We start from the raw sequence: 24,270 nt of genomic DNA on the forward strand, positions 1-24,270 counted from the left end.
TCTAAAAATCCTGTCTTCAAATAACAAGGCGATATTCGGTTTCAATCTGGGGCTAACGGTACTCATTTTCAATAGCCATTCCTGCTGTCGTGTTGCACTCAGCAGAATCTACAGAATAAAAAGAAAGTTAATACCAATTACTCCAAGAGGTGTGTGTGAATGTGGGATTGTCAATTCCGATACCTCTGGGAGGGTTTGTGAAGATGGTTATTCTTTTGGGATATGCCACTTTTTCTTTCTTGACAACTAGCGTTCCCTAGCTAGGTACCTCATATGAAAAGCTGTGTATACTCACATGACTTGGCTAAATGGACTATCCACTGTAGTTGGGGTGAGACCAGGTTAGCAAACAGGTGAATAATTGAGGTAAGGCCCCTTTAACTAAGCTTAATGCCAGCTTGAAGTTCTTTTTGCGGTGCTTGTGCAGCTCTGGGTATTAGTTGCATTAAACTGAGTGGATACAATGCTACATTTATCCTGTAGAATATCTTCATCAGACATGAGCAGATGATAATGCCCATGGTAACATTTGAGTTATCCTATAGAGCAGGGGTGTCGAACTCAAATACACAGTGGGCCAAAATTTAAAAAATGGGTACTCGTCGAGGGCCGGACTGGTTCAATGTTTATTGCAAATATTAAACCTGGAACTAACACAGCTTAAATTATTGCCTATAAAAACAACATTAAACATCAAATAATCAGTTGCATTCATTTCTTATGGCTCTATCTGCAGCTAAGAGTCATTTCTTATGATTACATTTTCCACAGGCCAACAACAGCTTCAAAGAAACTATTTCCCTCAAAGAAAAAAACAAACATGCCCTGTTGTCGTGAGAAAGAAAGTGCAGAAGGAAACATCCATTGAAACTCAGTGTGCTGCTCTGAGATGCTAGTTCAGATACTTGGCATCTCATCTTGGGTGCAAGGTCATCAATGTTTGGGGTCAGGCTCTGAGCGGAGGAGACCCTCAGGATGGAGTGAAGGTGCAATATACCAGAGGACCAGATCTAATAGTAATTAGAAATTATCCTGCGGGCCGAAATTAAATCCACCAAGGGCCTGATTTGGCCCCCGGGCCTTGAGTTTGACACGTGTGCTATAGAGTCTTGTTATATGGTGCACATGTTGCTTCACTGGGTCACTTAATCCACACAGACACATTAGTGTCACGATGTGAAATGTTTTGCACTGGCACAATTTAATCCAACTCAACCTGAGGGATCAATAGAAGAGAATCGGCAATTTCATTCCGACATTTCAACATTCAGTCAAAAGGAGTGATTATTGTCTTCACACAAGCAGAGGCTCTGTCACACATCGCAATACATCTCCTCTTCTCTGCTCGGTGTGTTGTTACATTCACCTACAGTATACACACACACACACACACACACACACACATGCACACACACACACACATACGCACATCTATCCATAAAGATTCAAATCTCCTCCTCCTTTCTCCTCACAGACTAGCAGAGGAGCTGTATCAGAGAGTGAAGAGATTATTTGGCGACCCCCATCAGGCCACAGAAGACCTGAAAGCAGAGGTAATTATAACTTCTAATCTTTACTCTTGTGTCTTCCATGTCTCTATATTAATGACATTAACGTAGTGCTACCCCATCTGCCTCCCTAGATAAAAGAGAAGCTCTCAGACCATGAGGGGAAGCTGCAGGAGGCCCAGGATCTGCTCCACTCTGCCCAGGGAAAGACCAGGGAGGCTGGATCGGTGTCTGACCAGAACAAGGCTAACCTCACATCTCTGGAGGTACAACAAGCTCATACACTGCTACACACACGTCCGGTTTGACACACACACACCATCACAAGGCCATGTTTAGAAGTGTATTTGTTTATTCCACACATGGCAGTTATTTTAAAACAAAACATGTACGCTTATACTGGTTGTTTTAAAAAAAGATATCTTAATGAAAATGAAATAACCATTAAAAAGTCAAATGAAAGCGTGGAGGCGTGTGGTGCAGTTGTGCGTTGGTGTTCGGATCAGGGGGTCACAGGTTCAAACCCCACTTACAGTAATGTAAGCTTGTAAGCCCCACTGCAGTCCCTGGGCAAGACACTTCACCCCTTTGGATAAAAGCGTCTAACAAGTAACATGTAATGTAATGTAAAAAGCAATATTCTTTCACTCACAGTTGCTTACAAATACTGAAACATAAAACCAGAACACAATCTAAAGTCAACTTCATCCTGTCTAATTACGCTTTCTTTGTACAATTTCTTAAACATCAAAATATTCTTACAGCCCCTTAAATCATTCGGCAAAGAATTCCACTTCTTTACGCCAAGAGACACACATCTGCTTTAAAGTAGCACGCTTGATAGTTTCTACTCTCACGGCCACTGTATTGTCATCGTGTTTAGTTAACTGCCTTTCAAGTGATTTACTAATTACATTCTGCCATGCTTGATTTGTATTGTTGCAAGCCAACGACAAATAGGTGAATATATTATCAGATTAAAGATGACAAGGACATTGATGGAGGACACTACGGGGTAACTCTGATATACTGATTACAAGCAACTAAGTATGTTTATTTGTGGAGGGGAGAAAGGCTGTGAGTTGGCTGACCGACGGAGCGCATCAGAGTTCATTGCAGATGTTGATCCGGTTTGTTTTTTGCAGAGGAAGAGCTCTGCAGTGAACGAGGTGAAACAGAAAGCACAGGAAGTCCTAGGAGAAGGAGAACGTTTTCTGGATGAGGCTAACCAACTTTCTGAAAACATCAACAAGGAGATAGAGGTACTTCACTCAACCTAGTGCGGTATAAACGTGTGGCTTTTTGAAACCTCAGTCTTCTTTTAAATCCTCCAACTGAGGTCAACTCTGTCTTTTGGCGGCAGGAAAGAGGAATGAAAGCAGTGGAAGAATATCACCCTGTTGTTGACGCTTGTGTCTCTTTAATTTCTTAATTTAAAAAGTAATACATTAAAATAGAAAGCAAGGATGTTGGACGTGAATGTTCGTCTGTTTCCTGTAGGATTTGGAGGAGATGGGCAGAGAGCTGGATCCTCTTCATGTGAAGCTGGACGATAGAGTCAATCACCTCACCACTGGTTTGAAAGGCGGCGGCCTGGCCAATCACGTGCACGATGCAGAGGAACACGCCAAGCAGCTGAACGAATCTGCTGCCATTTTGGATAGGTACATATAAATGCGTTCAGATATGCGTTAATTATTATAACATAAAACTGTCAGTGTGATAGATGTATACCTGCAGACAATTGGGAATAAACTTAAAAATCAACGAGTTCAATAACAAACTGCATATGACGCATACATGTTAAATGTTCGGGTTTCATTGCAATAATACTATTATCGAAATTGACATCAGTATCTCTTTTTATGTCCTCTCTCTCGCCACAGTATTTTAGCAGAAGCTAAAAACCTCTCCTTCAACGCAACAGCTGCCTTCAAGGCCTATAGCAACATTAAAGCAAACGTTGATGCAGCGGAGAGAGATGCGAAGGCAGCCAAACAGAGTGCCAGTGAGGCTCTGGCTCTGGTGAGTGGGAACCAACACACACACACACACACACAGAAACACCCCGATTGACCCATTCTCTGTTATTCTGTTATCAATATATTATGAGAAAAACGTCATGTGCCTGATCATTTTCCGTTTCCATGTCAACCAATACTCTCTTTAGTGCGAGATTGTAGACTGAAAATGTTCACTCTGAACTGCGCATGCATATGTATACTAAATGTAATCCACCTCACATATTGCATACATATCGTAAATATCAAGTACAAGCATTCTAGGTTTCCTGTGTGTGTGTGTGTGTGTGTGTGTGTGTGTGTGTGTGTGTGTGTGTGTGTGTGTGTGTGTGTGTGTGTGTGTGTGTGTGTGTGTGTGTGTGTGTGTGTGTGTGTGTGTGTGTGTGTGTGTGTGTGTGTGTGTGTGTGTGTGTGTGTGTGTGTGTGTGTGTGTGTGTGTGTGTGTGTGTGTGTGTGTGTGTGTGTGTGTGTGTGTGTGTGTGTGTGTTGCATGCAGTAACAGTAATGTAAGCTTGGGCTCTCCATTAACCATTAGTCATGGTTGAGGGATCAAAGCACTTCTCTTTCCCTCCGCTTATTTCCTTTTTCCCCTTTTGCTTTTTCATTATCATGACCACACACACCTGAAATGTCTTTTCTTCTTTTATTTTCATAATTTATTCATTTTTTTCTGCATTTGTTTCTATTATTTCCCCCCTGTTCTTGTTCTTGTTTAAAACACCTTTTTCTTTATTTATGTTCCATTGTGTTTTGGTTACATTCCTCTCCATTGATTGTCCTCTCTCCCTTCATCCTTTCATAGTGTATTACTTCCCTCTGGTTATTTTCTCTTGCATCCAAATTCATTTATTCATCATTTTTTCTTTTTTACCTTTTTCTTTTCTACTCTACTCAGACCCCTCGTTTTCATTTAATTTCACACTTGTCTTCTTTCCTCTTTTGGACAAAAAGAGGTAAATGGCAAAGGGAGAAAGGGCTAAAAAGCCTTTGAAAGAGGCAAAGAAAGAAGGGTTGAAGGTGGCGAAAGAATGAAAGGAGAAATTAAAACTGCTGAATGTATTTCTTAGAATATCATTTAGCCATGCAAAGTAGTGGAGCTTTGATCTTACAGAAAGGTGTTATGCAGATTGCTGCACCTTCCTGTGTCGTGTGCTCTTAATTATTCTGGAAGCTTTTTTAGTGAAGGCATGTACAGTTACAGATGTTGTACATATAGTCAGTGGTGGAAAGTAACTAGTACATTTTTTTAGACATATTTGTGCTAAACTTGAGTATTTCCATGTAAAGCTACTTTATACTTCCACTCCACTACATTTCAGAGGCAAATATCTTTTTACTCCTCTACATGTATTTTAACATAGTTGCTTTGTACACATAAAAACACATGATATGCTCATATGGTATAATGCAGTACTTTACTACTAATCTGCAGAGTATTTCTAAATTCGGTCCACATTGAAAACTAAAATTGCTCTTACATGTATAAAAACAGGATAATATAATAACCATAATAAGGTATAAGATCCATTCTGCAGATTAAGTAGTTTTATTTTTAATACTCAAAGTACATTTAGCTGCCAAAACATCTGTATTTTATGTTATTCTGAAATTGGTCATTGTGCAGAATGAGTACTTTTTCTACTTTAAATATATGTAATGCTAATACTTTTGTACTTTTACTTAAGTTACATGTTCAGATCAGGACTTTTACTGGTTACGGAGTATTTTTGGTCCAAAGTCTTTCTACTTTTACTGAAGTACTTCTTTAACTTGTGCGTCTAGGCTTTAGATCCAGAGGTCCCAGTGAAGGAAGCCGCTCAGCGATCCCTGCAGAAGAGCCACAAGCTGCTGAACGAAGCCAAACAACTTCAAAATGATGTCAAAGGTAAGTACATCTATGTCTGCCCAGAAGATATTGCATGAAGTGATAATGATAAGACACGATAATCATAGTTGCATAGTCACTAGTGCAGTAACAGTGTAATACTGTAGTATACACAGTGTGGGTACATTGGTAGTTTTATTAAAGAAAATGTTTAATGAAGTTTATATGAAATCGTGTGTGTGTGTGTGTGTGTGTGTGTGTGTGTGTGTGTGTGTGTGTGTGTGTGTGTGTGTGTGTGTGTGTGTGTGTGTGTGTGTGTGTGTGTGTGTGTGTGTGTGTGTGTGTGTGTGTGTGTGTGTGTGTGTGTGTGTGTGTGTGTGTGTGTGTGTGTGTGTGTGTGTGTGTGTGTGTGTGTGTGTGTGTGTGTGTGTGTGTGCGCGTGTGCGTGTGTGTGTGTGTAGAGAATGAAGATGGCGTGTCCGGGCTGAAGGGCAGAGTCAAAGCAGCGAGAGACATGGCCAAAGACCTTCTGAAAGCTGTCAACGGAACCATGGCAATGCTCAACTCTATCCCCAATGGTATGACTGCACAAATACACAATGTGTGTGTGTGCGTGGGAGCGAGATAAAGGCAGAGTGGATCAATATCACTGTGTCGATGGAGGTCAGCTGCTCTGGTAAGCTCAACTTGACACATGTCGGTACTCTCAGACACAGAAATACTCTGCAGTGAGCGAGGGCGGTGAACTTCAGTGACGCACACGGCTGTGTTCGGATCAACTCTCAGATAGCCATTGAATGCAGCTCCTACATGTTGTACATTATATGACCAGTAGGTCAATATAACATATTTGTGTTCCCATTAAAATCCCTGTGAGTGAACACAATACATGCTGGACCTCGACATGGTTCTGAACACGTTGTGTCGAAGGTGAGCAAAGAGTTCCTTTATTCTGCTATCTGATCTTTATTTATAAAGCACTTTAAAACCTCCAGACCAAAGTGATGTATCGAGAGAACAAAAGTAAAAACAACAAAACCTTATACAATTTAAAAGCAATTAAAGCAACCATCTACTATCTATACTGCACGCTCCCATGCCAACAGTGTTTCACCTTCCAGTAGTCGTGTTTATGGTGTTAGGCAAACGATAGAACATGAAGTAATTGTCTCGTGTGCATACATTAGTACATCCCACACTTAATACTTACATTATGAAATGTCATCCTTTTACAGACACAGCAGTTAAGCTAGCAGCCACAAAGGCTGTAGCAGCAGATGCTAACGCCACCGCCATCGACGTCCTGGAGCGCCTCGGGGATTTGAACCTGCAGCTCCACGGCCTCCAGAGTAACTACAGCGACCTGGAGGACACCGTGAAAGCAGCCAATGACATGATCCAGGACCCGGATAAAAACAGTAAAGCTCCTCACTATTGGCTATTTTACAACTTCACACAGAGTACAACATCTTATGTGGGCTTGTTCAGCCTCGAGGAACACTGCCTCGTCCTTATTGGTTGGGTTATTAAACATGTACCGTGAGAAATAGTGAGTTAGATCTATTACTGTGTTACTATTGCCCTGATGAATGTTTGATATTGAACTGCTTTTGTGAGACAACATTGGTTTGTATGTTTCCTGTTGACTCACTTCCTGTTGTACCTTTTAAAAATGTATTTTCCGCAAACAAATGAATAACTTGAAACTCAATCGTAAGATCTCTAAACTCTAAAGTCTGATTTATCTTGATTATTTTAGAGCTGCTACATTATTGTCTGAGAGCTTCGTAAATTCATGAATTCCACAAAATCTTGACATGTTTTTTCTCCCTGTCTCTTTTTTCAATCCCCACAGCCATCAGTATGTATATTTCAATTACCCAAGCTTACGTTATATTCTAAGTGGTGCACCAATACCATGTTGTAATTACCGAATAATATTAAGAGTAGTTAACCTTGCAAACATTTCTAAGCATTTGTTTTTTTTCCATCTGATATAATTCTGAATCCTATTTTTAAATGATTTCAACAACATGATTGGAGCACCACACACTAGTTTCACCACTATCTTTATTTGCTATACAGCAGCAGTTGCTTCTAATGCTGCCTTTCTGCTGTGCTCGAGCATGAGAGCTCTGCACGCTGCAAAGCATGGGGCAGTGTATTTTCATTTATGTGTCGTTCTTTTTTTAATTCCTGTCTTTTTCAGCTTCAAGCTTTTTAATATATAAAAGCAAATGGTGTCAAAAAGGTTCTCTTTGAATGCTGAGCTACACTAATTGTTCGGCTCTCGCCAGCTTCTCCATCGTTCTTTTTCCATATCTCTCCACATTTCTCGAGTAATATCTGTGATTTCCTCAGCTGCCACCGTTTATCATCCTTTCCTGGCTCTTCACATGCTAACTCTCCATGCCGCCTCAGCTATAATCCACTGTGTAATGTTGACTTGAACAGCTTCTCTACTGCTCTGTATCACTGCTATTCTCTCTCCCCTCAGTCCACGCTGCAGGAGCTAAAGTGAAGGACTTAGAGGATGAAGCTGATAGGCTGTTGGAGAAGCTGCAGCCAATCAAAAAGCTGCAGGACAACTTGAGGCGTAACATCTCTCAAATCAAAGAACTGATCAACCAAGCCAGGAAACAAGCTAACTCGGTTAGTACATGTCGGCATCACATTTTAATACCTGGGAATTTACTTAGGTGTGTCAATCAATTATTTCTTTCCAAATCACTTTCCATTGCACAAGCTTCTTTATATGAAAACTGATGCAGATATTTGAAGTAAACTCTCATGTAAATAAAATAGTCCATTTAAAAGTTCTAAAATAAAAATATGAAAGTTAAATTATGTTGTTATGCCAAATTTATAAAAAAAGATTCAGGCCAAACTTTCCAACTTAAGCAATGAAGCCTTTGTTTGAGACCTCAGACAAATAAAAATGTAACAATAGACACCTGACTAACTGTAGCCCATTTTTCCAATGTGTTGGTGTCAATAAATATGAATAAAAACAAACTAAAATGTTCTTCCTCTTTCCAGATCAAAGTGTCAGTGTCATCAGGTGGTGACTGTCTCCGTAGTTACCGCCCTGATATCAGGAAAGGGAGGTACAACACCATCATCCTCCACGTTAAAACCACCACACCCGACAACCTGCTCTTCTACATGGGATCAGCCAAATATGTAAGTTCATATACTGAGTGTAATGCACATATGAGCAAAAATATGTAGAATTGTCAATAAGGAAATACTGTGTATCAAAACCACAGCAATGGATGAATCACAAATATAGATCCCAATTATCAAACTGAACTGTGATTGTACGTGTGTGTGTGTACTGACCGAGAGCCGGTATCAATCACAATTGTGTTTGCATGATAATACTGATGCCGCATATTAACACACACTCATAAAGTCTGTTTGGGTTACTAATGTCTCGTGGTTAAAAATGGTCACTTTGTCCTGAAATAGCTTTGATATTATTGCAAAAAAAAAATCAAATCCAGTTGAAACTTTTTCTTTTTTAATGCTTTAGTGTTTCATATTAAAGCATTAATCATATTGAATACAATGTTGAGCGGCTCTATATTGTGTAGCATTTATCATACTTTATAATGCCTGTGTTCAGAAAGGAAAGGTGCAAACACATACATTACACACACACACACACCACACACACACACACACACACACACACACACACACACACACACACACACACACACACACACATACACAGAAGAATATATGCAAACAAAGAAAAACACACTTACATTCCTCACATACCCACACATACACACACACACACACACACACACACACACACACACACACACACACACACACACACACATACATACACACACACACCACACACACACACACACATACTGTACACACAGAAGAATACATGCAAACAAAGAAAAACACACTTACATTCCTCACATACCCACGCACACACACACACACACACACACACACACACACACATACTGTACACACAGAATAATACATGCAAACAAAGAAAAACACACTTACATTCCTCACACACACACACACACACACACACACACACACACATACTGTACACACAGAATAATACATGCAAACAAAGAAAAACACACTTACATTCCTCACACACACACACACACACACACACACACACACATACTGTACACACAGAAGAATACATGCAAACAAAGAAAAACACACTTACATTCCTCACATACCCACGCACACACACACACACACACACACACACACACACACACACACACACACACACACACACACACACACACACACACACATACTGTACACACAGAATAATACATGCAAACAAAGAAAAACACACTTACATTCCTCACACACACACACACACACACACACACACACACACACACACACACACACACACACACACACACACATACTGTACACACAGAAGAATACATGCAAACAAAGAAAAACACACTTACATTCCTCACATACTCACACACACACACACACACACACACACACACACACACACACACACACACACACACACACACACACACACATACTGTACACACAGAATAATACATGCAAACAAAGAAAAACACACTTACATTCCTCACACACACACACACACACACACACACACACACACACACACACACACACACACACACACACACACACACACACACACACACACACACACACACACACACACACACACATAGCCTACAAGCATTCCCAGAGCGATTTATCTAATAGGAGAATAATTAATACTTCTTGACACTTACTCACTAACACCCCTATAAACATAGCACACTGCTGTTTAAAGGTACCACTAATAATCCCTAAGTGTGCATATGTGTGGGTATGTGTGTGTCTATGCATGTGTGTGTGTCAAACGGAGCAGCAGCAATTAACAAGTTTATTTTGCTATCTGCTTTAGCCTGATTTCCCCAGAGAAATCACTGCTTTGTTTCGTCTGACTGGGAAGTCTTGAATGTGCGTGCACGTGTGTGTTGTGTGTGTCACTTTTCTCTAATAGTGAAGGTTTCAGTATGAATAGTAATGCTCTGTCTGTGTGTGTGTGGTGTGTGTGCGCGCTATCCATTTCACTAATAGTGTGTAATGCTAGTTGAATAATAACGATGCTGCCCTGTGATCTGTGCTAATGAATAATCGCTATTTCTCTGGAGAGACTAGAAAGATAAGTGTGTGTAGTTATGTGTGTGTCATTTGTGTCTTTGAATGTCACTCCCTAATAATCCCTAATTGTGCATAATACTAAATGAATAATAATGCTGTGTGTGTGTGTGTGTGTGTGTGTGTGTGTGTGTGTGTGTGTGTGTGTGTGTGTGTGTGTGTGTGTGTGTGTGTGTGTGTGTGTGTGTGTGTGTGTGTGTGTGTGTGTGTGTGTGTGTGTGTGTGTGTGTGTGTGTGTGTGTGTGTGTGTGTGTGTGTGTGTACTTCAGAGACAGAATCCGGATGAGAGCATATGCTCAAATTCTCTTATTAATTTGTTTTGGCTCATACATAAGTAATACGACCATTAATCAAAATACAGCGAGATCCAGTGAAAATCCACTTATAGGGACAGATGGAGAACATTCCAGCCTTTGTGCCCTCAGAATAGACGGAGGCAGGGCGAAGTCGCTCTACAGCTCACACATTCACCATCCCCTGCCTACATCATAAATACTCTATAAGGTTCCTTGCTATAAGTCGTACATTGAGATACTTATTTATCATCGTCATTTTGTATCTTTGCCAACAGTGTTGCATAACTCCCGCTTGACGTCATCTAAGGACTGAACACGTGCTTTTTTACACAATACAAAAATAAGGCGGTGTTAATGCTATGGACACACGTTGTCATTGGTTGACTCTGATATACAAGTATTTGAATTAAAGGTTTCAATGTTTTATACCACAGGCATCAGTGAATTTTATACCACAGGCATCAGTGAATAAAGGGGTCAGAATCGGTCCTTTATCTAAAAACATGTCGTTATGATTTGGAGAAAAAAAATATCCCAACAAAGCCCTTAACCAAGTAGCAAGAAAAGGAACATGAGTGGTTTTCCTGTTTATTAAATGCCAACCGTCTTTTGCTCCAAACACAATTCAATTTCTGGTTACATTTCTACTCCCACCACCTTCACAAAGTGTTGGACTCGTTGAGAAATGTTCTTCTGTGTATGCTGCATTGCATTCAAATGGTAATGTTCCTGATTGTACACAATGCAATGTCTTTGGGCCTTGACCTATACTAGGAACATGCAGTCAGGATATTTAAACTGCCTTTTGTGAGACACTCCTTTGTGACGGTACAATTCACGGAGGATATATGTTTTATATGTACAATAAAACCCAGCCCAGCCATAATAGAAATGCAGTGAGTCTGTATACTGCACTGTGGCCTTGTGAGACTGCATTAATCATAGCCTCAATTACATGATTTCTGTTTCCTTTTCCTCTATTTTCAGAACCTTGTTGACGTGACATGTTGCGCAATAAAACATATCGTAAACAGATTGTCTACAGTACATTCAGCATTGTGTCTTCTGTGTTTCTCAGGTTGATTTCCTCGCCTTGGAGATGCGTAAGGGGAAGGTGTATTTCCTTTGGGACGTGGGTTCGGGTGTGGGGAGGGTCGAATATCCCCATCACACCATCCACGATGGGAACTGGCACAGAATAGAGGCGTCTCGGTAAGAAGTTTGCACACACACACACACACACACACACACACACACACACACACACACACACACACACACACTCAAATACATGCACATGCTTTGTTTCTCTGGCACATAAAGAGGGCTTTCCAACAAACACTGATGTTGGCTTCAGCCCAAGAAAATGCACATCTCAAAATGTATTATTTATATATTTTTCAATTTAAGTTTGAACAAACATTTTCAATTTAGATAAAAATAACAAATACACTTTAGCATTACAGTATCAACACGTATTAATTGTATTACTTTTTCTTTATTATTTTGAGATCATTAAGCCGTTCTTTTGCTTAATTATAATTTGTGGCTTTCTGCTTCTCGAAAATAAATGTATTTAGAGCCTAAGATAGAAACAGTGAAATACTGTACAATATTCTCTTTTGATTTCGTATACATTTTACTTACTATAAAACAAAGGTTGCATATTTTGTTTTTCTTTGCTTCTACCTTTATGTTTTGAAGTTCTAGGAATGATGTTTGATATCAAATATTTCATGAAACAGCAGATATATTCACCTAACCTTCACTGCAGCCGAATCTAACAATAAACAACAAATACAAGTCAACGTAACCCAACAACCACATGACAACCTTTTATTCATGCTGCAGCAGAAAACATGTTGTTTCACTCGAGCGATCAAGAGCTGAGGCCTTGACGCTGTGGCACATCATTACATAGATACAGTGTGATCTAGTGGAACCAGTTCCTCTCTCTGAAAGCCAAACCGGAGCAGACCATCCAACACGTGAACCACTCACACCAAGGGGACATCCCACCTGCACTATGTTTTAACATCTGAGAGATTTCCCAAACGTGTTTTTTCAACGCGAGCATACAGACTATAAGTCTTAAAAATGTCCCCCTACTCGACACAGAAATGCAGTTTCTGCGTCGAAAACTAACTCCAAGGTGGGAGATTAATTTCACTTTACAGCTCAGAAGTTCCCCGGCTCCACTACGTGTTTCTATCATTCATCTTTATCACCGAGAGTTCATAAAACTGATTCCAAGAGGCTCCGCAACATCTTCAGTCACTGAGAATATCTCTGAGGAAATACAGGAACATAATAACATGGAACCCATTATGTTAGACAAATATCACCGGCTTGAGCTTCAATAATCAGGAACACGTATTTATTATCCTTGCAAGAATGGAAGTAGTCGTCACACACAGAGCCTTTGGTACAACTAGTTCCTGAACAGTGTCCTTCACATGCTGATATACACAGTCACAAGATGGAGGAATACCGGTTCAAAGCAGTATACAATGTTTAGTTCAGATTAGCTAAGGCCCACGTAAGCAATAAACATGACAGTCATATGCCTATCTCCCTAGGGGCTGAACCATCATGTTTAATCGTTGGAACATAGCTATTGTATGTTCAACACAGTGCCTCATGAGCTTCTATAGGTAATCCTACATCCTGTTACGTACACAGCTACGTAGGGCCTTTGATATCACTCGGATATTGGAAGAGTACATTCAGTATTTCCCAACGCATTGCCTCTAATTCTCTCTGTCCTCAGTAATGGGTTGAATGGCACCATATCAGTTTATCCTCTCGAGGGCTCCATGGCGGGTATGATGCCGACCCCCGCCAGCGCCAACTCGCCCACGACCTTCACCATCCTGGACGTGGACCAGAACGCCTACCTGTTTGTCGGAGGGATACTCGGCACCGTCAAGGTAACTGTCGCTCTCTTTCTCTGTGTGTAACACCAAGAAATCTGTCGGACCATGTTAATCCTCATACTCACTGGATAAGAGATCTGTTGCATCGAGAGAAGATCCGGTCCACTCTGAAGGGATCTACTGATGGATTGTATAAGGCCTGGCAGCCATTGATCACACACGTAGAGAAGCGCAAGCTGGATTTAACTATGTTAAGATGATTGTGTATAGATTTGAGTGTTGCTGAAATCTGGGCTACTAAAATCACTAAAGCAATATCGTAGGTGTTGTATATATTTTGCCTTTTTGTTTGTCGTTTGCTTTGTATGTGTTGATTAGTTTTCCTTTCATGCTGGGGTGGGGGTGGGGGGTGTATTTGATTTGATATGTACTTGACTGCTCAATGACATTCTGTATGAATAATGTTAATCATAATTTCCCTCCTATCTTTTTCAGAAAGCGGACGCAGTGAGAACAAACACCTTCACAGGCTGCATGGGGGAGACCTTCCTCGACGGGAAACCTATTGGACTGTGGAACTACAGAGAGAGACAAGGAGACTGTAAAGGATGTGTCGTCAGGTACATTTCACACTTTTATTTCTGGGATATATATCTGTAAATATTCAACAGGCCACTTCATCGTCTTTGCAATTAATTGTATGTGACATTTCAAACTCCTTTGACAGTTGCACGGTTATAGAAGAGCGATAGTCAAATGAAATACTTGTTATCTTTACTTCCTTTAGCCCCCAGCAGTCGGATGTGGAGGGGACGGTGCAGCTGGACGGCGAGGGCTACGCCGCGGTGGGACGTCCCACCAGGTGGAACCCAAATGTTTCCAGCGTCACCTTTAAGTTCCGCACATTTTCCTCCGAATCCCTGCTCATGTATCTGGCTACTGAAGATATGGTATGTGTTCAACTAAGTGAAAGGAACTAAAGTGATTAGGACCAATGTAAATGTCAGGGCTGATGGCAGCGACAAACTTTTCTTTCCTCATGTAATACATATTTTACAGGTACCATCCTTGTTACGTCCCCCTCTAGGGGCAGAGGAAAACAACACACACCAGTTGGAATCGGTATAATGGGTTTATTTTAGATAGCAGGGTAACAAAATAATAGGACATGCAGCCTGGCACAAACGACGGCCAAAAAGGGCGCAGAATTAAATGAAGTACCAACAAAAGGAGGACTCTAATTGCATACAGGGGAATTAACACTATTACACTAAATAAGAAACAAAACAAGACCTCACTTTAAAAGTGGTACAACTAACAAAAAGAGTCTGTACAAAAACAAAGCTGAACTAAAGGCAACAGTCACAAAATCCTAAGCTACTCTAAACACTAACTAAGCTACTATTGACTCTAACTAAGCTACTCTAGACACTACTAACCACTAGGGTTGGGTACCGAGAACCGGTTCCGGTTCGGAACCGGTTCCAACATTTCGATTCCAACGGTATCATTTAGAAATGTGAATTTCGGTTCCGCTTTTCGATTCCTGAGGAAATGTTTCTCGCCGCTCTCCGTAGCCTACTGCATGACTGCAGCGGGGCGGGAAATGTAGCGTTGTATCTACATTTCCTACAGTGTAACCTGAGACCAGGGCCGGCCTGTCGCACTGGCATTATAAATGTTCGCCTAGGGCGCCAGATCTGTGGAGGCCGCTGCGCTGACAGCTCTGGGAGAAAAAATAAATGTTTTGACCGTTGGTGCTCATCCTAATTTTCGGCCTTGATGTAACAACATTCATAATTAAGTAAATGTAACACCCTTTTCATCCCGGTTACACTTTTCATTTGCCCTGTACGTTGGGCGCTGCAAGTGATGAAAATGGGGGATGTTGGCTTATCTGGCAACCGCAGCTCACGAGGGTGCACTGGAACCCGGCGCTGTTGTTATTAGCATCTGGGTGCTAGCTGCTCTTACGGAAGAAGAAGATGTTTCTACAATGATGTGGAGGGAGAGTCCTCTCCAGTCAGACTGAGAGGCTGATAACTTCAGCTCAGTGAGGTAAAGGACTCTCAGTGTTTAGATAGTTCACTTTAGTCTAAGTTATCTCAGTGGGTCTCAAACGTTTTGATCACAATTTATGTAAACACATATTTCCAAGGCACTCCTTTATAATTATTGGGATAAAACAGGTTTGAAATCATTCCAATGTATACTATAGGACGGTAAACCAGACATATCGTTTTAAACTGGAGAGATAAAAAAATATGCATACATAAAATAGTAAAATAAGATATGAATGAACAACAAAAATAAAATGCATTACATGTAGGCTATTTGTTATTTAATTATTCAAATGTAAACCGATCTTTTCATATGGGTGTTTGGAGTTGTACCCCCTAGATCTAGTCTCTAGTAATTCTGCGTGTGCACCAGATTGAAGCATTTTACTTCAAAATGTTCAAACATTTCTTCCCGGTATGCCTGAGAAGGCAGATATGCTTGTTTTTCTCAACAAGAACTGTTTTTAAAAGTTGAACTGTTGTAGCTTCAGGGGTTCTCAGGTTAAAGTTACATAGCAGTGAATATAAACAGACTGATTAATGTGAATATTACTTTAAACTAACCTGTGTAAAAGTTTCTCGAATAAATGTAATTTTTTTGGTGGAAGAAGCATGTATCATTTTTTTACCCTGCCCCTCAAAGAATCGGAATCGAGAACCGTTAAGAACCGGAATCGAAAAGTAGAATCGGAATCGGAATCGTGGAAATTCAAACGATACCCAACCCTACTAACCACAGGAGTTTAACCACAGTTAACAGAATTCGCTAAGTAGCAAGTAGCAAGAGGCGTCTGTCCACATGTCATGGCGTGCTCCAATCACAATCTTCAGGAGGCGGACCAGGAGATGGCAGCCAATCACGTCCGGGCAACCGCACAGCTCATTTACATACAACACAGATTAACACAGATAAGACGACCAGGAAGGCAGCAGCCGTAACAATCCTAGTGTAGAATCCTTAAGAATATGCAAAAAGTCACCTTCATTTTTTACAGCAAAGTTCCAAGAAACAATAACAAAGCCACAGAGGCCAGCGACTTTAGTTTTCGGTCGGTGTAAGCGGTTGCTATAACTGTCTAGATTTACAAAGTTAAGTCAAATTGTAGCTGCATAAATTCATAATTCTTTTAACATCAGTACCCAGAATGTGCTCCTATTTTATATTACTAACCCCAATTTTAATTGTCTCATATTCATGTTTCAAAAACCTTGTCAACCTTCTGGGTAATTAAACATGAAGCCCTAGGATAAACTTTAAATCAAATGTTTATCCCATTGCTGCACAATGCTGTTATTGATTTTAAATGTCATGTCTTTTTCCTCTGCTGTGACTGTAGAAGGACTTCATGTCTCTGGAGCTGTCCGAGGGGAAGGTGAAGGTGAACTTTGACCTCGGCTCAGGAGTCGGCAGCGCCCTCTCAGCCAGCCGGCACAACGACGGACAGTGGAAGTCCCTCACCATGTCACGGAACAAGAAACAAGGTAAGCACAACAACAACAGTCTGAAAAAGCTAATTATTATGTAGAGTATAAATGATAACTGATAACCTAAAATGTGATGTGTAAAACCAATAATGTGTAGTATTATCAGCCTAGATAACATCAAACTATACATTTGTATCTATTTTTTTTTTTTTAAAAGAACAGGTAGTCCTATTATATAATATCTATTTTCTTCAAGAAAGACCAATGCAAATGAATACAACAGTCAACCTTTGCATGCACAACAGATATGGTTCCACAGCAAAGGAAACAATTATCAGCAACATCATACAAAACTTGCGTGAATGTTAATAAAACAATATATCGGTTTGTAATTTGAAAGTACATTTTGTCTCTGCCTTTTCTGTAAATGTTTTCCTTTTTAATTGTTGTTAAAGCCACGGTGACCGTAGTGGACATCGACAGCGGTGCTGAGGAGAAAATAGTGACGACGTCTCAGGGCGCGGCGACAGGTCTGAACCTCAAAGAACACCAGAAGATCTACTTTGGAGGGATGCCTACCATTGGAAACTATAGGTAAAACACACATACACACACACACACCACACACACACACACACTCATGTGCACATTGAGACACTTGCATACACAGCACTTGATGTATATTGCAAAGGTCATGATGTGTGTAAACGTTTCAAGGTAAGATGTTTTATTGCTGTAATATTAAATTCACAGTTTGGAACATCTTCGAATGCCAAAGTCTTTATCAGTATTTAAATGAAAATCTATAGCTGTTTTTACACATTTTACTTGTCATTGTATCATTTATTTGCAAGAAGGTTGAGTTTTGTTTGGGTGAAACTGTATTTTTAATGCGTCCTAATGTTTTAATATCATGTTTTGTCTCGACAGCATGACAGCCAGGTAAATAAATGAATATATACATCTTATATTCAGACATGTAGTGAATACATATTGTATATTTCCCTCTGCATGAGGCTAGCCATGCTATTGACGCGTTGTGTGTGTGTGTGTGTGGTGTGTGTGTGGTGTGTGTGTGTGTGTGTGTGGTGTGTGTGTGTGTGTGTGTGTGTGTGTGTGTGTGTGTGTGTGTGTGTGTGTGTGTGTGTGTTGGTGTGTGTGTGTGTGTGTGTGTGTGTGTGTGTGTGTGTGTGTGTGTGTGTGTGTGTGTGTGTGTGTGTGTGTGTGTGTGTGTGTGTGGTGTGTGTGTGTGTGTGTGTGTGTGTGTGTGTGTGTGTTGTGTGTGTGTGTGTGTGTGTGTGTGTGCGTGCGTATCTTGGCTCCTCCACGCGGCGGCTGGAAATCACTCTCTCTATTTGCTTCTTTATTAATCTGAATTTAACGTTTGTCTGTTCAGCAACATTTAGGTGGGATTCCTCACACTTATGACTCCGCCCTACAGGCCCCATCGCCATAATCATATTCAAAATGTATTTGAGATGCAAATCAAAGTGTCACTGCAAGTAACAGTTTTTTGCTGAGCTACAAAAAATAAAGCCCTAATTCACAGAAAACAATTACAAAGGTGCATTACACTGCTCGGACATGTTCAGGGTGATCACAGTCAGAGAATGGATTTGTTCGTCCATTTACTGTTGAATAATACGGCCAAATGGCAGAACCTGACAAGACACACAAATCAGCTTCCCAAACTGATTAATATAATAAATCCTGCTTTATTAATATGGACAAACGACATTTTCAAACTCTTCTTGTTGTTGACGCCCGACTCTGCTTCTGAGTACATGATGCAATAGCTTCACTGCTGCCGAAATCCTGCTTTTTCCTCATCACATTTCACCGCTGAGAGACAGGAAATTCCACTGAGTTTGAAATGTCTTCTTTATTGAAATTATTATAATTTCTTTATAGGTCAGAGGTCACTCTGAAGCGGTATGCTGGCTGTCTTCGGGAGATTGAAGTCTCCAGGACTCCGTACAGTCTCCTCAGCAGCTCAGATTATACCGGGGTCACCAAAGGATGTAATGCAGAGGTAGGAGTTTCCCACTTTTTGATGGCTTTACGGTGTTATTTAACTCTCAAGACACTCAGATTATATTACAGAGGTTTTACTGTCTGCTTGCACTCTATACTTATCAAGGAAACAGTATTAAATTCCTTTAAAACCCTCCTGTTGTCTTCGGGTCAAATCTGACCGATTTACTACTTTCATCGATCATAAACTTTTTTGTTTTACAATTCGATTGCATTAAGGCTTTATGATATCCTTCACCGTAGACATTTGAACATATGAAATTGCTGATCACCACTTTCATTGCATTTTGGATGATTAGTCAACTTTGTAAAACCCATGGTGTTCCCGGGTCAAAAATGACCGCCATAAAGAAAAGGAATTAGTAACCATCCGGATCAGATAAAACACACACACTCACACACCACACACACACACACACACACACACACACACATATACTCTAGATGTGCCCCCCCCTTATGTGCCCAATCCCCCCATCACAACTGGCACACACACACACACACACACACACACAAACAGAACAATTTGACACGTCCCGCTCTTATGTGCCCATCCCCCCACATGGATCAAACCTGGCTCACGCATAACATGTTCAGTGTCTTTACTGCAGTGTTTCATGTGTACCAGTAGTCTGACACAATATTTACAGTTTGAAAGGGTGTTAAATGAAATGTGGTGATGATTCATGCTTTTTGTGTTAATGTAATAGCAGTTAAAACGGGACCGGTCAAGTTTGACCGCGGACACCAAAGTAAGGGCGGGAAACGAAGGCAATAGGAGGGTTAATGTTTCTCAAAGTTGATATTTGAACGGAGTTGGTGGAGCATGTCACGTACAGTATGTAAAATGAACCATCTGCAGAGAGGATCTGCATAGCACAGCTCTGCTAAAACCTTTCTGTATTATAGTATTAAGATTGTCTACTTATAATGTTGCATACTGCTGTTTAAGTGATTTATCATGTGTGTGTAAACCCCTCATAGTGTCCTTATATAGAAGGTGAGTGAACATGTCCATGGATAATAAATGTGCAACATAAATATACGTCTTTATCTAAATGGTAGAGATACAAGTTGTTGTTTTTGCACAGTAAACAAATGGCCTAAGCACGAAACCATTCCGTGTAAACAAACAAACTATCTAGAATCTATACAATCCTAACAAGAACGCACATCCTTTGAACCTCAATGCACTTCATGAACACTACCCACTGGACTCTATATGCAGATTTAAAAAGCTCACAAGGAATTCACAAGGATTTCTAACACTACGCCGTTCAGTTGTACAAACATGCAGCCATGGGTTGAGTGTATGTAGAGTGAAGGTCTTTTTATTTCTCTTATCTGTCTTTGTATTTCCCTCACCAATGGCTCTGCTGCGCCACAAGGATGAGAGTCTCTGATTGTGTGGGTGTCTCTGTGTTAGTATTTCCACTTTGAACCCACAGTCAAAGTAAAGAGGAAGTGCAGAAAGGTGTATTTGATTTGTGAAGCAGCGTGAGGTTCAAGAGTAAAGCCTTGACTTGGTTGACCTTTCTTCACTGCTTTTCAAACGCCATTTTACTTGTTCTTCTGTATCCTCTGTAAAGTTTAGGTCTAATCAATGTATCTACTAATACTAAAACTATCACCAATTATGCAAAACCCACTTTATCGTGACTTTTCTACATCAGCATGTGTCCCCTCTTCTTCATGTCTCTTCTACATCAACATGTGTCCCCTCTGCGTGAAGAGATTCTGAAAGTTTCAGGAAAAAAGATTCTCTCTCTTTTTGTCCTGATCCATTTCTATAAAAACCTGTCTGAAAATGAGCTGATCAGATTTTGGCCACTTTATGATGTCATAACGATTTTTTTGGCTTGTGTCACCATCAGCCAATCACCAACAAGGTAACCCCCCCCCCCCCTTATCACCTGCATCTCCTCCTAGAGCACCATTGTCTTCTTTGTAACCAAATCTCTCACAGGGGCGTGGGGAGGGGCTCCTTATTTTCATCTAAAGTAACAGACAGAGAATCAGCACTTTTGAAACAGGGCTGAAACAGAGAGGATTATGGGTAATGCTGCAATGATGTGTGGAGCCAAACACTTCAGAGACATGTTCTGTATATATTTAAGACCTATAATATATTGATGAAAAACAGTATAACAGGGGACCTTTAATGTCTGTCTCGTAGAACCTGTACACGGTCAGCTTCTCTAAGCCGGGCTACATGGAGCTGGGCGGCCTGTCGCTGGTGGTCGGCACGGAGATCAGCCTGTCGTTCAGCACTCTGGCCGACACTGGGACCATCCTGCTGGCTGTGGGCGGGGCTTCACCTGTCATCAAGCAGGTCGGGATCCCACCTTGTTAATTAATTACAAGCTGTGACTCACTCTCATTATCACAGCACTTTATTTAAATGTTTTACTAGTCCATTTTATCCTTCTAATTTTAGGAAGTTTTTGGAACCAACTTTGTGATTCTGTTGTAATTATTTGGGCCACAATTAGATTTTCTTGAAATGAAAATCATCATAATTTTTATAAATGAAATACAATCAGTATAAATTCTTTATTGAATGATATTTTCTTTATACAAGTTTAATTGTGTACTGTGAACAAATGATTGTGTTCATTCCGACTGACTGTTGTGTACTGTTATTATTTATCTTCGGGACCTGTTAAACTAATAGTTCATTCATCTTTTGTTCTGATAATCGATCCGCCACAGGCCCGCAACTCAAACCTCCTCAGCACCAAGAGGAGACGCAGACAGTCTGGAGAGGTGGGTCGCACACACTCACACACACCCAAATAATGCACCCTCTCCCCAAGTGGATGGTGTTTCCATAAAGTGCATACTAATGAGATTTGACTGTTTTGGCAACTGGGCTGATTGGATTGTCTCTTATCCAAAACACACTCACAAACTTCCATTGACATATACATACATACTATCTCAGCGTTTGCTGACCACGCAAGTGCAGACACACAGACACACACACACACGCACACACACACACACACACACACACACACACATTTCTTCTTTAAGTGCATGAGTGCATATTAATGAGATTTGAGTTTGTTGGCAACTATGCTGATTAGATTGTCTTAGGGATAAAAACACTTTCACTCAATGCACACACACACACACACACACACACACACACACACCACACACACGCTCGAAGTCCCTTAACTGATACAGCCCTCTTTCATCCTAATCACTGATGGATAAACAAATCTATTCTTTTATCTCTGCTGGAAACACCATGTATGTGGTGCATAGGTATTTAGTTTGCACATGATTTCGTGTGTGTGTGTGTGTGTGTGTGTGTGTGTGTGTGTGTGTGTGTGTGTGTGTGTGTGTGTGTGTGTGTGTGTGTGTGTGTGTGTGTGTGTGTGTGTGTGTGTGTGTGTGTGTGTGTGTGTGTGTGTGTGTGTGTGTGTGTGTGTGTGTGTGTGTGTGTGTGTGTGTGTGTGTGTGTGTGTGTGTGTGTGTGTGTGTGTGTGTGTGTGTGTGTGTGTACCTGTCTGTGTGGGTGCATGTTTCAATGTTTTTAGGTGTGCGTGCGTGTAATAGCATAATGTGTGTGTGTGTGTGTGTGTGTGTGTGTGTGTGTGTGTGTGTATCTCATTGGGGAGGGTATTGCTCACATGAATGCAGAACTGGAGGAGTGTGTGTAGGCGTTTATGAGTGTACATGGATGTGTGTGTGAGGGAAAGGACAGAGGGTTACCTCTAGCTTATCCATCATCACTGGTTGTTGGGCGCATAAATCTATTTGTACTAACTATGTTGGCAGGTGGGGCGCGTGGGTGTGTGTGTGTGTGTGTGTGTGTGTGTGTGTGTGTGTGTGTGTGTGTGTGTGTGTGTGTGTGTGTGTGTGTGTGTGTGTGTGTGTGTGTGTGTGTGTGTGTGTGTGTGTGTGTGTGTGCGTGTGTGTGTGTGTGTGTGTGTGTGTGTGTGTGTGTGTGTGTGTGTGTGTGTGTGTGTGTGTGTGTGGTGTGTGTGTGTGTGTGTGTGGAGAAAGGTTAAGCGAGGTTAAAAACACCATCAACTCAACTTGGCCCTGACTAATGGATGTTTTAGAGAGGGACACAGAGACAGGGGAGAGAGAAGGGGACCGGAGACAAAGGATGGAGGGATAGAGGAGGGAGATTTAGAGGTGAAAGGAAGGAGAGGGGAGAAAGAGTAGAGCTGCAAAGAAAATGAATGATACGTGGGAAAAGGAGAGGACAAGAAAGAGAACATGGTCACAGAGAAGAGAGGAAAAGAAAATGAGAAGGAAGCATGGAGCAAAAGGAAGGAGAGAGAAAGGGACACAGTGAGAAAGAGAGAGGACTACATTAAAGTGGAAAGACGCCATGTTGGATGTTCAGAGGTACTCACACCTCCAGAATTTCTCATTCTACAAAAAAACACCCTGTTTTTCTTTCTTAGGCAGAAGGAATGAAGTGGGTTTGTTCTAAAGCTTATTTATAACTAGCGGCGAACGCTCGTCAAAAAGGCCACTCAAGGAGGTGAGCAGTCAGAGCTCCCAACGCGTGTTGTTGTGAAGGATGACGTCCACCATGACGTAATCTGTAATGCTTTTATTAATTTGTCCACGGTTCAAATGTTCTTTTAAGTCTCACGTATCTAAAATCTTGTTTAAAACATAACGCTCACGCTCAGACACAAACAATCACGGTCAACACGGTTGAAAAACGCGTGGCTTCCTCTCGAGCCTCTCGTCCCAGCTGATCACCTGTGCCCACATATCTGGGCTAATTACCTCCCGTGCTCCCAGGTGCGCAGATTGGATGATGACGCGTCCACACACACCTAGACAAACCCCGTGCACAACCCGAAGCAAATGGGCTCCAACAATAACTATAAAAAAAGTTACAATTTGAGTAACAATGTTTCCAATGGAGTATTTATGTTTGGTAAGCAGACCCTAGGATCAACTTGAGCACGCCATCCTGTCTTTTAGTGATATGTGATTCATTTAATGAAAATGAAAATAAAATAAAGCTACCACAAAAATAAAATAT

General features: G+C 41.0%; 1 protein-coding gene across 2 annotated transcripts in view; it reads left to right on the forward strand.

Annotated features, from left to right (window-relative positions):
• Window positions 1–24,270, forward strand: part of lama2 (laminin, alpha 2) — a 202,303-nt gene that overhangs the window by 168,882 nt on the left and 9,151 nt on the right. For both annotated transcript variants that reach the window (XM_071202002.1, XM_071202003.1), the window contains 20 exons: window positions 1,475–1,553; window positions 1,643–1,774; window positions 2,654–2,770; window positions 3,009–3,172; window positions 3,395–3,533; window positions 5,312–5,414; window positions 5,816–5,932; window positions 6,590–6,772; window positions 7,852–8,006; window positions 8,394–8,537; window positions 11,931–12,064; window positions 13,623–13,782; window positions 14,224–14,348; window positions 14,516–14,678; window positions 17,126–17,270; window positions 17,669–17,807; window positions 18,144–18,155; window positions 19,125–19,245; window positions 21,424–21,579; window positions 21,960–22,013. In XM_071202002.1, the coding sequence (XP_071058103.1) occupies window positions 1,475–1,553; window positions 1,643–1,774; window positions 2,654–2,770; window positions 3,009–3,172; window positions 3,395–3,533; window positions 5,312–5,414; window positions 5,816–5,932; window positions 6,590–6,772; window positions 7,852–8,006; window positions 8,394–8,537; window positions 11,931–12,064; window positions 13,623–13,782; window positions 14,224–14,348; window positions 14,516–14,678; window positions 17,126–17,270; window positions 17,669–17,807; window positions 18,144–18,155; window positions 19,125–19,245; window positions 21,424–21,579; window positions 21,960–22,013 (2,542 nt within the window). The remainder of the gene's footprint in view (window positions 1–1,474; window positions 1,554–1,642; window positions 1,775–2,653; window positions 2,771–3,008; window positions 3,173–3,394; window positions 3,534–5,311; window positions 5,415–5,815; window positions 5,933–6,589; window positions 6,773–7,851; window positions 8,007–8,393; window positions 8,538–11,930; window positions 12,065–13,622; window positions 13,783–14,223; window positions 14,349–14,515; window positions 14,679–17,125; window positions 17,271–17,668; window positions 17,808–18,143; window positions 18,156–19,124; window positions 19,246–21,423; window positions 21,580–21,959; window positions 22,014–24,270) is intronic.

This window comes from Pseudochaenichthys georgianus, chromosome 24 (assembly GCF_902827115.2).
Source record: "Pseudochaenichthys georgianus chromosome 24, fPseGeo1.2, whole genome shotgun sequence".
In the NCBI taxonomy this organism is placed as follows: domain Eukaryota; kingdom Metazoa; phylum Chordata; class Actinopteri; order Perciformes; family Channichthyidae; genus Pseudochaenichthys; species Pseudochaenichthys georgianus.